This window comes from Trichosurus vulpecula, chromosome 1 (assembly GCF_011100635.1).
Source record: "Trichosurus vulpecula isolate mTriVul1 chromosome 1, mTriVul1.pri, whole genome shotgun sequence".
Taxonomy (NCBI): domain Eukaryota; kingdom Metazoa; phylum Chordata; class Mammalia; order Diprotodontia; family Phalangeridae; genus Trichosurus; species Trichosurus vulpecula.
Genome location: NC_050573.1, coordinates 527,795,021 through 527,811,775, shown reverse-complemented (window position 1 = coordinate 527,811,775; position 16,755 = coordinate 527,795,021). Strand labels below are relative to the sequence as shown.

The window sequence follows — 16,755 nt, the reverse complement described above, 5'->3', positions numbered from 1 at the left end:
CTCCTGCTTTTTTTTTTTAACTCTGCAGATTTGAAGAAATATAAACGCTATGAAGTGATAATGACTGCATATAATATCATTGGGGAGAGCCCCGCTGGTGCTCCAGTGGAAGTCTTTGTAGGAGAAGCTGGTAAGCACCTGGTATATTTCCTATTCAATGTCATGTTTTGGAGAGGCTAAAAATGGAGAAATTTTGCCATTTTGTGCCCTTCCCAACCAAATATAACAGTACCTATGATATTCCTTCCCTCAGCTAAGTAAACTAGATTGAGAGAATAAGTAGCTTTTTTTTTATAATCGTGGTTTCTCCAATGAAATAGATCTAGCTGGAAAAGGCTGACTCTGTGGAGAGCTGTGATTTCCTTGATGCCGAAGTGAGCTATCAGGCTTTGTTTCTGAGATTCGAATATCTGAAGTGAAAATACTTAATATAGTTGATGACTGAAACTTGCTTGAATTAGGGGAACAAAACAAGTTATTTTTGCAATGGAAAACTAATATGGTGGGTAACTTGAATTAAAAACAAAATCAATTGTTTTTGCTTTCCTTTTTTTGTACACCCAACACTTAGCATAATAGCTGGTATATAGTAAGTGTTTTTAAAATGTATGTTGATTGATTAACAGACATTGGTCATTTCAGAGGAAGGTCAGGTTTTGAGGGAAATATGCTAAGTTTGATTCTGGAACATGTTGAACTTGAGGTATTGTTGAACTAGTGGGCAGTTGGAAAATGCAGTACTGAGATTTAGAAAGAGGATATATAGGACTGGAGATACAGATTTTGTAGTTATTCACATAGATGAATCAGTTGAATCCATGGGAGTGAATGAAATCATCAAAGGAAGAGAGAACAGAGAGAAAGGCGGGCCAAGAACAGAAGCTTGGGGATAGTCATGCATTTAAGGGATAGGAAGGGGAGGAGAGCCAGAGGTGGAGGGGTCAGAAATGAAGAGAAGAACCATGAGAGTGCATTGTCATGAAAGCCAGAGGAAACCAAGAGAAAAGAGATTGTCAGGAAACAGGGGGCTGGTCAATATCGTCAAATAATAACAGAGCAGAAAATGAGGGTGAAGGCTAAGAAAGCACCATTGGATTTGACAGCAGTACCTGTGAAAGTGCAGTTTAAATTGAGTGGTGCACATAGACACCAGATTACAGGGAGAGGAGGAATGAGTAGATAATAGACAAACAGAATTAATGAACATAAATGAGTCTAGAAGTGAAATGAAGTCTCCAAGTGGCAGGGAAGAAGAAGATCGAGATGGGAGGGTTGTTTGAATGACAAGCAGGGTCAAGGGAAAGTTTGTGATAATAAGAATTCCCTTGGATTTTGTAATATTGTTCTTCTAAGAAATTCATAGCATTTCATAGACGTTGACTCAGACTTGTTGGAAGGAGGTGTAATGTTGCGAAGAGGATAAGATGTGACAGATATTCCAGCTTTCAATGTGATCTTTTGCAATTTGAGAGTAACTTTTCTCATACATTAATTATTTAGACGAGTAACCCAAAACTTGGGTTGATGAATTTCTTTGGAACAATTAAATAATCTTTTCAAAAAAGTGAAAAGGAAATAGAAATTTTAAGGTATTTTCATCTATCTCTAGTTTTTAAAAAAAAAGACTAGAAACTATGGCAGAGTACTGACCTTTACTCCTTTCCATTCAACTTCTCATGTTTCTCTTCCCTATGGGACTCCTAACTCCAATTCATTATTCACTGGCAGATCCAGGGGCAGACTCTTCTTTCCCTCCCCCCCTGCCCCCATATACCTCCTATTTCCCCATTCACTCCATCCCTGTATCTCAACCCTATCCAGACCTCCTGGTTACCTACTTAGAACCTAGATTGTTTATAACTTTAAGTAATAATCAAATGAACCCCATCCATTAGGCCCAATTTCTTTGTTACTTTGCTTATGTTCTTTGGCTCTTTAGATCCCAAGACAAATCCCTTGGACTGTGGTTTGCCCTGGGGAGCTTAGGTACAAAATCAGGGCAAAACAAGTCATTAGTCATTACAGTATTGGGCACATCATACTCAATAAATACTTGTCAAGCTGAAAGCCTATTTACTAAGGTTTATTCCCAGTATTCAAGACTAAGGATCAGTTTAGCCTTAACCCTATGAGGAAGCTTTGAACATGTACTGAGAAGCTTTTGGCTCCTCAGCAAACCTCTGCTCAAACATTTTAGTGCAAAAACGATAAGAGAACGGCAATATGAATTCTGTGCCAAACATTCATTCTAATGATTCGTCCTTACCCAGAAAAGCTGGGATAAAAGTGATTGGAATTAATTTCCCATAGCAGGTGGTGTGGAGTAAGTGAAAAGGGATGAGACTAATAGAACAAGGTAAAAAAGCATCAGAAGATGCTTCTCACTAAACTAAAGTGATAAATTCTCTTGCGTGAAGGAGAAGAGGAAAGTGATGCCTGTCGCCATAAATGATGGTGACATTGTCGACCTTCATGCTTCAAAGGAGCTGATGCAGTGGATTTTTTCCCCTCTTTTTAATTTTTTTCATAATGAGCTTCTATGGCAGTCTCAGCAAGAAAAAGGGAAATGAAAGCCAGAGTGAAGGTCTGCTACATGAAGACCTCTTTCTCTAGAGTCATGTTGAATGTCAGGATGCCGGATGGATCGCACAGCTGCTTTCATCCCCTGATGTGCCAGTTTCGCCCTCCTCTTCAAAATGTCCTTCCCGATTGTCATTCAGCTATTTTCTTCCCCACAGATTTTGTTGGGGGTGATTTCCCCCATGTCCTGATAACTTTGGGATCTTAGAATGTTAACTTCTGAACTAGCTGAGTAGATAAGCCAGGATACTTGAATACTTGCAGTTGCAATAAATTCTTTCCTTTCAACCCCTCCCAGCAGGGTTTTGAAACAGAGTCAGAGCCTGCTTAGGGTCTTAAAGGCCTGGAACAATAAAAGCATTTCAACACATTGGAACTGGCAGTTACAATCACATTCCAATTGGGCCTTTTAGCTGTTTCACTTCTGTATTCATCTCTATTTATTATGTTTATGCATGCAAAAAGGCTCTACAAAGATTGGAATTTCAACCCTGCCAGCAGAGCTGGGAGACTCTAACTCAACATTTTCATTCTAATTCTGGTTTATAGCACTGTATTTAAATCTCTGAGACACCTAACACCAAGTTAGAATACACAGTTTGTGAACCCACATGTATAGTCATCCCCTACCCCTTTTTTAAACAATAAAAAGTATTGCAAACCTGTTGATGTAGAGTTTCCAGGAGGTTCTATAACCCTTCTGGGAAAAGAAAAATGAAAGTCAATTTTGGTTAAATTTTGATCCAATCCTAGATGAGACCCTATGGCTATGGCCTACAGTGTGGTAAAGTAAAAGAAGAAATAACTGCTCAGAAGATGTGGGTTAATAACTGAGCTAATCCTTAGGTATATCAGAGAAAAAATGGGAACTTTGAGGAGGCTTTAAATACAGGAAGGCCCAGTCCTTGTAATAAAGTGAGAAAGATAATGATATGCAGGATATGCTTAACAGTATTATAATCAATCACTTTTTATACTCTCCCTCCCCCAACTTTGCTAATCAGTTGCACAGTCTTACCAATTTTACCTCCACATCCACCCCAATTTCTCTACTTGCACAACTCCCAACCTAGTTGAGGTCTTTATGAACTCTCGTATGGACTATCATGTTGTTGTTCGGTCATGTCCAACTCTTCATGACCCCATGGACCATAGCACAGCAGGCCCTTCTGTCCTCCACTATCTTTTAAGGTCTATCCAAATTCATGCTTGTTGCTTCCATGACACTGTCTATCCTTTTCATCTTCTGTTATCCCCTTTTCCTTCTACCTTCAGTCTTTTCCAACATGAGTGTCTTTTCCAACAAGTCCCATCTTCTCATTATGTGACCAAAGTATATAAGCTTCAGCTTCAGTATTTGACCTTCCAGTAAATAACCTAAATTAAGTATTGACTGATTTGATCTTCCTGCTGTCCAAGGGACTCTCAAAAGTCTTCTCTAGGATCACAATTTGAAAGGGTTGATTCTGCAGTGCTCAGCTTTACTTATAGTCCAGCTCATAGCCACACATTACTACTGGAAAAACCACAGCTTTGACTATACAGACTTTTGTTGGCAATGTGATGCTCTGCATTTTAGTATGCTGTCCAGATTTGCCATAGCTTTCCTTCCAAAGAGCAAGCATCTTTTAATTTCATGGCTGTAGTTGCTCTCTGCAGGGATCTTTAAGCCCAAGAATATAAAATCTAACACTACTTCCATTTCTTCTCCCTCTGGTTGCCAGGAAGTGATGGGACCAGTTGCCAAGATCTTAGTTTTTTTGGTGTTAAGCCTCAAGTCAGCTTTCACTCTCTTCTTTCACCCTCATCAAGAGACTTCTTAATTCTTCACTTTCTGCCATCAAAGTGGCATTGTCTGCATTTCTGAAATTGTCGATATTTCTCTCAGCAACCTTAGTTCCAGCTTTTGATTCATCTAGCCTGGCATTTTGCATGATATATTCTGCTTAGAAGTTAAATGGATATGATGACAGTATACAGTCTTGTCATACTCCCTTTCCAATCTTAAACCAGTTAATTGTTCCATGTTCAGTTCTAACGATTGCTTCTTTCTTGGCCTGCATACGAGTCCCTCAGGAGACAGTTAAATGATCTCTTTGAAAACTTGCCACCTTTTATTGTGTTCCACACAATGAAAGGCTTTAGTATAATCAATGAAGCAGAAGTAGATGGTTTTTGTTTTTGTTTTTTTCTGGAATTCCCTTGCTTTCTCTATAATCTGCTAGATGTTGGCAATTTGGTCTCTAGTCCCTCTGCCTCTTTGAAAACCAGCCTGCATGGGGCAGTTAGGTGGTAGAGTGGATAGGGCATTGGCCACGGAGTCAGGAGGACCTGAATTCATAATCTGGCCTCAGACACTTGGCACTTACTAGCTGTGTGACCCTGGGTAAGTCACCTAGCCCCAGTTGGCTCAAAAAACAAACAAACCAACCTGCTCTTCTGGTAATTTTTGCTTTACATTACTGCTGAAGCCTAGCTTGCAGAGTCTGAAACATAACCTTGCTGGTGTGTGAAATGAGTGTAATTGCTTGGTAATTTGAATACTTTTTGACCTTACCCTTCTTTAGGATTGGGACATAAAATGATCTTTTCCAATCCAATGGCCATTGTTGTGTTTTCCAGATTTGCTGGCACATTGAGTACGACACTTTAACAGCATCATCTTTTAGGATTTTAGATAGCTCAGTTGGAATTCTGTCACCTCTGCTAGCCTTATTGTTAGCAATGCTTTTTAAGGCCCACTTGACTTCATTCTCCAGAATGTCTGGACTATTGCAATCACCTCCTAATTGTGTTCAATGCTTCTATCCTCTCCTCTCTCCAATTAATCCTCCACATATCTGTGAAAATAATCTTCCTAAAGTACAAGTCACTCCCCTGCTGAAGAAAATTCAATCACTCCTATTAAGTCCTAAGTCCTCAGCTTGACATTTAACATCCTTTAATTAGATAATAGTGTGTTTTGGCAGATGCTTCACATACATTCAGGCAAAGATATATATATATATATATGTATTGCATCATCTACTGTGCTAGACAAAATGAGGGATGTTATCAGTCAAGAACAAACCCCAAAACCTAAAAACCTTATTTTGAAAGAATTTCATTAATTCAGTTCAGCAGAGAACTGGAAAAAGGTGTGGTTCCCTCTCACTTCTGTTAAGTTTACATTATGTAAAGTTCAAACAAGGGTACAAGCTGAGTAGCCTCCATTTAAGTAGGTTGCTTGAAATGTATATAACAGGTACGTTTTGAATAAAATTCAGAAGAAGCCAAAAGCTGTGGAGGGTAGGAGGTGGGATCCAAAGTACAAGTTTTTTGAGTAGACCCTAGTCTTGGGTGGGCAGACCAAAAGCACAAGTGCTTTGAGTGGCCCCAAGACCTGGGTGGACCCAAAACAAGAACTAGTTGGGGGTCCAAGCATTCTTTGCAACCAGTTTCCCTGGAAGTCTCTGAGGTCAGCATGACCTATAATATACTTTGGATTCCAGAGGTCCCCAAACTTATTTGGCCTACTGCCTCTTTTTAAAAAAAATTACTCATCTCCCCCATGGGGTTGTATTTTTATTAACACCCCCCCATGCCCCCAAGACTACTATCACCCCGCTGGATCATTGCAGTGCCCCCCCAAGGGGCGGTATCACCCACTTTGGGAACATATGGTAGATAATTTCTAGCCATGTAAAAGCAGGTTCAAACAATTTTAATACGTAATTAAGTACTTCTTCCACAGTGCATGAAAGTACAAGACATGTTCCCTAGTTCTCAAGTGACTTACAATCTAAATGGGAAGACAAGACCTCATAAACATGTATAACAGAGTAGTGGGCGACAAAGTCAATTTGCATTTTAATTTAATTGCATGCTACACATTTTCAAAGTATAGATTATTGTATCAATTAATCAACAAGTATTTATTAAGTGTCTCCTAAGTGACCAGCATTGTGCTAAATTCTGGGGGTACAAATGCAATGAATGAGATAGTCCCTATGCACAAGGAGCTTATATGCTAATGAAGGAGATATATACAGAATTATTATGCTTAAATTTAGTTGTCTCAGTTTCTTCTGAAGTATTCTATAAATGTTCACCTTTAAATTCCTTCTGACAGTAAATCAATGACCTTTTGAAATAAATAAAATTCCTTGGGTGCTCACCATAATGAAATATATTGCTCAGGCCTATGCTTACATAGGTCTAAATGCTATAAAAGTTAAATAACACAAGTCAACAACACAAGAATTGTCATAAGACAATACATGATTAATTGCCAAATGACTTGTACAGACAATCAGTACTAAGAGTTCAGAGGAGGGAGACATGATCACTGTAGGCTGGGAAGTCTATGAGAAATATAAATTCAGCAAACATTTGTTAGTTGCCTCTTAGGTGCAATATACTTTGCTTAGTGCTGAGGAGACAGAGACAAAAGGAATTTAACTTCCTATTTTCTGCCCTCAGGAAGTTTACATTACAATGGGGGCAGAGGGGAGAAATATGACGTGTACACAGAAAAGTATAATATAAGGTAGATAGTGAAGGGCTGAAGGAAAGAACAGACTGTCTCTGTCTACTTCAGGAGGGAAACTTGATCTGGGAGATTAGGGAAAGCCACATAGAGAAGACAATACCTAAGCTAAACTTTGAATCAAGCTAGGTATTCCTGAAGGCAGACATAGGAAAGGAGTCCTTTCCAAGCATGGGGGACAGAAGCCTATGAACAGAAGCAGAAAATCCCATGTCAACTTTAGGGACTTGTTCACTTTAGCTAGAACATGGAGTATGTAAAGAGAAGTCATTTAAAATAAGGCCATGTAGGTAGATGGGAGCCAGATTGTGGAAGGCCAGAGATGCCAAGGTAGGGATTTTATCCTATAGGTAACTAGGATTCATTGAAAGTTTTTGAATGGACACATGATAAGATCAGATGTGTGTATTAGGCAGATGCAGATGAGATTGTTTTTTTCATCTGTATGAAAGATGGTGTGGTAGAGGAAGAAACTGGAATCGGGAGATTAATGACGAGGTTGCATCAAGAGCTCAGCTTCTACTCAGGGGACTGTTTAGTTACTTCTGACTTAAAGGAGTACTGGAACTTTATTGTTCCTTCCTCTCGCCTCATGTCCCTTCTTCCCTACTCACCCACAAAGTACCAACAGACATTCTGTCGGTATGAACTTACGATGTAAAATTCTTGAAATCAAGAAACTGCAGGTTTTGAGTGTGTGTGTGTGTTTGTATGTGTTTGTGTGTGCATGTGTGCCTATGCATGTAGAGTTTGGGAAAAATTGACATTTTATTCATATATATATATATATATATACACATATACATACACATACACACACGTATATATATGTAAAACTTGTAATGTTATGTCTTAGCCTGATCTCAAGTCACTTTATTAGTTTAGGAAAATAAACATATACTGCGTTTGGTTTGGTTTGATTAGGAAATTGATTATGTTTGTTATATTGGTATTTCATATTCTCCTAAGTTTCTACCATATACTATCTAATATTACAGATATTTGTATATCTGTTTTATCTCCCTTACTGGGCTGTAAGCTTCTTAAGGTCAAGGGTAGTATCCTTCTCATCTCTTCATCTTTCCCGCATCTAGCACAAGCCTTCGCATTACAACAATTATTATTATTATTATTGTAATTCTAATGGCTGGTTAGCATTCAGATAACTCTTGAAGGTTTTCAAAGTGATGTACAAATTTATCTAATTTGATCCTCACAACTGGGAGGTAGGAGCTATTATTACCTTCATTTTACAGTTGAGGCAACTGAGGTGAACAGAGGTTAAGGGATTTGCCTGGGATCATATCACCAGCAAGTGGCTTAAGCAGGATTTGAACTCAGATCTTTCTACTTCCAGGTCCTACGCCCTATCAAGGGTCTGCCCTCCTCAAGTCTCTTCCTATTCCAATCCATTCTCTATTCAGCCTCCAAGGTGGTTTTCCTAAAGCCCAGTTCTGATCATGTCATATAACCCCTACTCAGTAAACTCCAGTGGCTATCACCTCCAGAATTAAATACAAAATCATCTGTTTGGCATTCAAAGCCCTTTAGAACTTATCCTCTTCCTACCTTTCCAGTCTTCTTATATCTTACTCCCCACCACTTACTCTTTGACCTTGACCTAATGATTCTGGCCTCCTTTCTGTTCCACAAACACACTCCATCTCTCAGCTCTGGGCATTTTCTCTGGCTGTCCGTATAAACTCTCCATTCTAGCAGATCATTCTTCCCCCAGTCATACATTTGCTTCTTCCTTCCCTACATGCCATTCATACCATATCTTCCCCCTATCTAATATCCACTTCAAACTCCAAGTCATCCCATCCCATGAAGCCCTCCATGATTACAACAGCCCTTAGTGATCTCTCCTTCCCCGAATAGCCTGTGAGACATATTGCTTGGGCATTTAGTCACAGAGTGCCGTACTATTATTTATATGTATCATAAGATCTGTCCTGTGCAGCTAACCGGCTTAGTTGGCAGAGCACTGGATTTGGAGTCAACATAATGTGATTTCAAACTCTGCCTCAGCAACTTACTAGCTTTTTTGTCCCTGGGAAAGTCACTTAACCTCCCCTAACATCAATGTCCTCCTCTGTAAAATAGGGATCACAACAGCACTTAGCTCACAGGGTTGGTGTGAGGATAAAACAAAATAATATTTGTAAAGCATTTTTCTTTTGTGCAGCTATTATTTTTATTTATTATTATTTCTCATCTCAGTAATTGGATAGTAAGCTTTAGGTCAACAACCACGTCATACTTTTTTCACAGCACCTGGCACAGGGCTAAGCACGTATCACTCTACCACTACCTGATCACGTGACCTTTGGCAAATCATTGTGCTTTGGGCGTTGATCGTCAGTTTCCTCACCTATAAAACGAAGAAATTAGACTAAACGACCTCTTAGGGCTCCTCCAGTTCTATAATGCTACATATAAGAAGTTCTTTGAGGAGATAACTCAAAGTACTTCTGCTGCCATAGTTTCTTTTTCCATGCTGCCATTCCCCACTGGTTGACAACCAAAAAAAGGTGATCATGTGAAACGATCCTGCGTCCCAATATGTTAAAAACCAAACCAAACCAAACTTTTTTTTTTAAATTTAGCCACATGGGTTTATAGAATCTTGAATATTCTTGTTTCTGCAGTTTGGTAGAATACTATCTTTTTTCATTAAACTTCAAGGACAATCACAAAATCCAGCTATTCCTGGACCACAGCTCATTCCTCCCTTTCCATTGCACCTGTCTCAATTTCTTTGCCAAGTTTAAGTGTTGAGCCTAATTTTAGAGGCGAATACTGCTTTAATTGAATAAGCCCCCAAATTTGAAACCTTTTATCTGTAGAGCTGAGCTTATCTTGGCAGATCTTGGCAGCTGAAATAAAACAATGTCCAAGTAAATCCTTGGAAGAAATGATCTAATGTGAAGATGTCAGAAACAGATTGGCGCAAGCCTGTGGAGACAGCATTACAATGTCAAGACCAAAAAAGCCTAAATCTGCGGATGTTATCCTACTGTCAAGGCAAGTTACATTGTGGGTGGAAAAAGAAACATAAGATTTTGTTTTGTTTGGTGGTTTTGGTTTTTGTTATACTTGTGTCTAAATGTATCAGATGGGTTCATCCCACATTCTGAATTCTTCCCGTTATGTCTACGAGACTATAGTTCCTATTACTTTCTGACACAAATTGCAAAATTGGATGATGTAACACTTTTGATGGTCCTTCAAAGATAGATGGGGATTCTGTAATAGACTTTATTGAGCTTTATGTTGTGGACATAATATGAAGGATGCTGAGGCTACAGCCAAGAGAGTCCTTCAAAAGATAATAATAATAGCTAGCATTTATGTGTTTTTTTAAGGTTCATGAAAAGCCTTACAAAATATTTTCTTATTTTATCCTTACAACAATACACCCAGGAAATAGGTGCTATTATTATTCCCATTTTACAGATGAGGAAACTGAGGCAGGCAGCAGTTAAGAGACTCGCCCAGGGTCACACAGCTGTTAAGTGTCTGAGGATAGAATGAAGTGAGGTCCTCCTGACTTCAAGTCTACTTCTTTATCCACAAATTGCCTACAGGGTAGGCAAAGATAGGCATGTGATGGTTAGATGATAGAGATATGATAGATAGATAGATAGATAGATAGATAGATAGATAGATAGATAGATAGCTTACACACACATACACACACACACACACACACACACACACAGAGAGAGAGAGAGAGAGAGAGAGAGAGAGAGAGAGAGAGAGAGAGAAGCATTTATATGGCACCTACTATGTACCAGGCACTGTGCTAGGTGCTTTACAAATATTTTCTCATTTGATCTTCAAAACAACCCTGCGACGTAGGCACTGTTATTACCCCCATTTTATAGTTGAGGAACCTGAGACAGTCAGTAGTTAAGTGACTTCCCCAGTCACTATAACTAGCAAGTGTCTGATGCTGGATTTGAACTCGGATCTTCCTCAATCCAGGTTCAGCACTCCATCTACTCCGCCACCTCGCTATAGCCAAAAAAGAGGGAGGGAAGGGGGAAGGGAAGTAGAAAGGGAAGGAGGAAAGGGGGAAGGAAGAGAGAAATTATAGGGAGAGATAGACATATGTATATGCATATGTATGTGAGTGTATATATGTGTGTGTGTGTATGTATATCTATATAGGACTAGACTTGTGATTTCTTTGGTATCAGGACCTCCAAAAGAAGAAATGTCTTCTGCCAGTGCAGTTTAACATCTGCTTTGCAGTCTATATTCTTGCATAGGACAAAGTGACTTGGCCAGTCATACAGCCAGGATATGATTTATCAGCTGACTCCAAGGCCAGCTGCCTATCTACTACACTATCGCCTCTCATGATCAAATGTACAACCCCTTACAAGTCACAGATCCTCTTTCTTGAAAATAGAATACAGAATATGGGTATACAAGGCATATATCCTGGGTTGTATCCTTTAGTTGCAAGGGTTTATAACCTGGGGACCATATATTTGGATTTTTAAATGTTTTCATAATGATAATTCAATAAATTTGACTTCTCCTGAAAGCCTATGTATTTTATTTTACACTTTTAAAAGCATTATTCTGAGGAATCTTTAAGCTTCCCAGATGACTAAAGGGATCCATGACACAAAAAAGGTTAAGAACCTTTGCTGTAATGGGAAATATAGGTAGGGACTTAAACACGTTAAGCCAAAGCAAACACTGGCATGCAGCCCTTCCCTTATTCTTTAATTTTAAAAAAATTATTTTCAATTCTGAATTCTCTCCCTCCTTCCCAGCACTTTCCCACATATTGAAAAGCCAAAAGAATAAAATACTCATTATACATATGAAGTCTTGCAAAACATATTTTTGTGTTAGCCATGTTGTGAAAGGTGGTAAAAAGCAAGAAAAATAAAGTGAATGAAAATATGCTTTAATCTGCACTCGTAGTTCATCAGTACTCTCTCTGAAAGTGGATAGCAGTTTCCCTCATGAGTCCTGTAAATTGTCATGGATCATCACCATTCTATTGATCAGAGTAGCTAAGTCTTTCACAGTTGATTATTGTTACTATAATGCTGTTACTGTGTGCAATGTTCTCCTATTGTGCTCACTTCACTTTGCATCGGATCATATAAGTCTTCCCCTGGTTTTTTTTCTGTGAAACAATGCCCATTGTCATTTCTTATAGCTCAATAGTATTCCATCAAAATAATTTACCACAACTTGTTCAGTCATTGCCAATCAATAGGCATCCCTTCAGTTTTCAATTCTTTGCCACCACAAAAAGCTCTGCTATAAATGGTTTTGTACTTAAGTCTTTTTTCCTTTTTTCTTTGATCTCTTTGGGGTACAGACCTAGTAATGGTATTGTTGGGTCCTAGGGTATGTACAGTTTCATAGCCCTTTGCAGTCTTTCCCTTTCAGGTCAGTTCCATGATCAGCCCTAGAATAGCTGGCAGTTTTCCTCTTCCCCAAATGGAGGAATTGCATGAGGAAACACCATCTATGAAGGGTACAGAAAAGATAGAAACTGCTTGTAAGAAAGTGAAGACACACATGCCTCTCCCCCCCCCCCCCCCCACACACACGTGTGAGGGCACGCGCTAGCGCACACACACACACACACACACACACACACACACACTCACTGAACATGGCCAGCTACCAAACATGGCAAAACAAAGCTTTCTAATCCAAAGGAAATTCGCTAACAGCATACACAATCTCTCTGAGAAAACTTCCAGGGAATCTAGAGGGGGACTAACATCATATCAGAATAAACCAGCGGACCCCTTGCACCTGACTTGACCTTTATAGCTATGACTTCAAGGCAGTTTGTTTAGGACCCCATCGTTCCCTTAATCAGTCACAGACAGTGATGACGATTATAATTTTGTCTCCCTTGCTAGCTAGTTATGTGGCTTCAGGAGCAAGAGAGTGTCCCATGTCTTTGAATGGCTCTGATTTCTGTCAGAGGACAGATAGGTATTTCCAAAGGACTTAAGACAAAAATAAATGAAATCCCTTTAAATCCCTTCTCCCTCAACAAGAACAAAGATTCTTATGTAGACACTTAAAAATATTTCGAAGATTTGGCTTTCGAAAGGATATGGAGATAGTTGTGTCAATAGTCTTAACTATGAGTATCATTTAGCCATGATCTAAATGTGAAAGCAGACTAATTGATACTTGAAAGCTCCTTTTCCCCCACTGAGGTAGCCAACACCTTTCCTTCTACATTCTTCATACTTTGTCTGGGGTAGAGGGGGCCAGGATATGTAAATACTCAACCCTAGATTACTTTCCTTGAGGGATAGCTGAGACCAAATATCCACTTATCCTTATATTAGCCAGTCATGAAGGGGTAATTTGATCTACAGTGGTTACTGTCTCTCATTCCCAGGCCTTTGGCCTTAGGGCCTATTTCCTTGCCCCAAATTCTGAAAGAGTATGCTGAATAATGATTTCTGTTTTTTTTTTATACACAAATCTCTAACAGTGCAGATCACAATCATGACTGTCGAACACTTTAAAAATACAAAACACCATTTAGGTGTTAAGTACTTGTTATGATCACACATGTCCCAAAGCCAAGAAGGCAGTAAGCCAACCTCTTTATTAAGCCTGGCTGCTTGATATTATTTCTCTCCTCTTGTAAGTGGTTCACAGCACCTTCCAATTTAATATGTGTGAATGTAATTAATGTGCTGTTTACCCTCTCTTCCAGATCATTAATAAAGATCTTTAGTAAAAATAGGGCTTAACCCAGACCATGAAGCTTCTAATTCAGTGCCACACAAAATAAGCAAGATGAAGAATACTTTGTGTTTGTTGTTACTGTATAGCCATTTTTGTCATCTCTTACTCTTTGTGACTCTTTTTTTGGGGGGGTTCTTGGCAAAGGTACTGAACTGGTTTGCCATTTCCTTCTCCAGCTCATTTTACAGTTGAGGAAACTGAGGCAAATAGGGTTAAGTGACTTGCCTAGCATTCACCCATCTACTACGTGTCTGAGACCATATTTGAACTCAGGTCTTCCTGACTGCAGGCCCAGCATTCTATCCACTGCTATACCTAGTCTACTATTTATACCCATCAGGGCTTCCTGACAATACCTGGGCATCCCTGTAGCTCCCTATCACAAATAAGCCCTGTGACTTTCTTCATTGCAGAAGCATCCAATTTGATGAACTTTTATTGAGTGTGTCCTATGTACGAGGTACTACGCAAGAAACTTTGTGGGGTACAGAGATGAATGAGACAGATTTTTGTCCTCATGGAACTTACAAATAGGAAAATCTTACTGGATCCTAACTCTCTAGCTGCAATGTTGGAAGCCATCTATTCCAACCCTCTTATTTACAGTTGAGGAAACTGTGGCCTGTGGAAGTCAGACGACTTGCCCAAGGCCAAGCAGAGTCTTCAGAGGTAGGATTTATGCCCAGGTCCTCTGATTCCCAGATGACTGTTCTTTCCACTCCTCTATGCCATCCCTCTTATTTTCAACCCTCTTAACCTTTCACCAGACTCAAGACATCATTAGAAGTTTTATATGCATCTTCTGTGGTGTAATTTCTTACAAAACTTTAAGCTTCATGAGGCCAGTGACTGTTTTCTATCTAAACCTTGTATCTCTCCGAGAACTTAGCATAGAATTTTATATACTTTAGGTGTTTAATTTGATGTTCATCAGTGTCTTGTGGCAACAATTTCAAATACAATCCTGGGTTGAAATCAGCAGGCAGGTGGCATGTATAGACATTTTTTTGTCTGTAACAGGCAATTAGGTGGTTGGTTAGGTTCCCAGAAGCCACACATTTTCACAGATTCTCTCTCCAACTCCCTAACTTCCCTATGCCCCAGTCCTTGATGACTATTACCAGCTACCTTTTTTTTTTTTTTTTTTTACTACTAACCAGCTGTTGAATAAAGCCGTAGGATGTCTCACAATCATGTTGACTGGGTAAATTACAAATTTGTAGCATCAAGTTCTCAGTAGTTGGGCCCTAGGTGCTTCGAGGTAGTCCTATTCCAAACCTCATCTTCCCTCCTCCAGCCTACCACACCTACTCCTCCCCAGCTAAGGACCTTGCTTCCCCGAGACAACTGAGGCCACCTGACGTGAGCTTGCTCTTCTACCATTCTCCTAATCTCAAAAGCCTTTGACATCATCTCCCACTCTCTTACTCCTTCTCCTAGTCTCTAAGAGAGAGGTAGCCCTTTTTGTCAAGGCCAACCTTCTAAATGTACAATTGATAGCACCCCCTTCTATCTTCTCCCCAAGACTGCATCTTCAGTCATTCTCTATCTGCCTTTCCCTATCTTTCTCTTTCTCCCTTCTGTCTCTGTCTGTCTCTATCTTGCTCTCTCTCTCTCTGTTTCTCTGGGCTTGGAGTCAGGAAAACCCAGATACTTACTACCTGTCTGAGCATAGCCCTGGGCACACAGAATCACTTAAACTTCTCTCTGCCTCAGTTTCCTCATTTGTAAAATAGGGATAATAATAACACCTACCTCCTAGAGTTGTTGTGAGGATTAAATTAGACAATATTTATAAAGCACTTAGCAGTTACTGGCACATAGGAGGTACTTCATAAGTACTTATTTCCTTCCTTCCTTTGTTCCTTCCTTCCTTCCTTCTTTCCTTCCTATTCAATCAACTCCAATGGTTTGCTATTACCTCTAGTATAAACTATAAATTCTTCTGTTTAGCTTTTAAAATCCTTCACAGTCTTGCCCCAAACTATCTTTCCAGCCTCAGTGGATATTAATTTCCTCCCGTAATTTGTGATCTAGCCAAACTGGTCTGCTTTCTTTTCCTCACATACATCACTCTATCTCCTACCTCCTTTGCACTGACCATCCTTCATTCCTAGAATGCATTCCCTCCTTCCTTCCATCTCAAAGAATCCTGATCTTCCTTTAAAATGTAGCTCAAAGAACCATCTTGTTCAGGAAGTCTTTCCTGATTTCCCCAACTGCTAGTGCTCTCCCTCCCAAACTACCTTGCATTACACTAATGTGTACACACACACACACACACACACACACACACACACTCTTGTGGATATAATCATACATAGATTTCTTAACTTTTTATTTATGCTGTACATATATACGTGTACTTATCTTCTCATTAGAAGGTATAATCCTTCCAAGCAGGGATTGTTTCATTCTTTGTACTTGTATCCCTAATACTTATAGCATAGGACCTGACCCATAGTAGATTGATTTGGATTTTGGTAACAGCTGCTGCTAGGTGGGGGATTTTGGTAGCAGCTGCTGCTGGGTGGGGCTTCATAGTCAACCTCTGGGACTACAGTACTGCAAGTATCTTTTGGTGGGGGGAGGTCAGTTTCTTTGTCTTCCTCCTCCTCCTCTTCCTCCTCCTCCTTTTAAAGTGCAACATACTTCTATCTAGCTTGGCCACAGAACCTTGAAAACATCCTAAGATTAGCATCTGATACTAAAGCTTAATCCTGAACTCTTAGACATGTTAAATGACAACACAAGAGAAAGTGTCACCATTAATCTCCACTCAACACAGGTTAGGCTTCAGAGATGGCCTTCCCTAGGACTCCCAGAGCCAGACTAAAGGAGGGAAGAGGAAGGTGGCCTGATAAACGTATAGGATTTTCTTCTTTAAT

At 39.6% G+C, this 16,755-nt stretch overlaps 1 protein-coding gene across 2 annotated transcripts in view; it reads left to right on the top strand.

The window, feature by feature from the left end:
- The window catches only part of SDK1 (sidekick cell adhesion molecule 1), a 1,168,267-nt gene that overhangs the window by 1,062,432 nt on the left and 89,080 nt on the right, over positions 1 to 16,755 (top strand). For both annotated transcript variants that reach the window (XM_036741470.1, XM_036741469.1), the window contains one exon: positions 29 to 130. In XM_036741470.1, the coding sequence (XP_036597365.1) occupies positions 29 to 130 (102 nt within the window). The remainder of the gene's footprint in view (positions 1 to 28; positions 131 to 16,755) is intronic.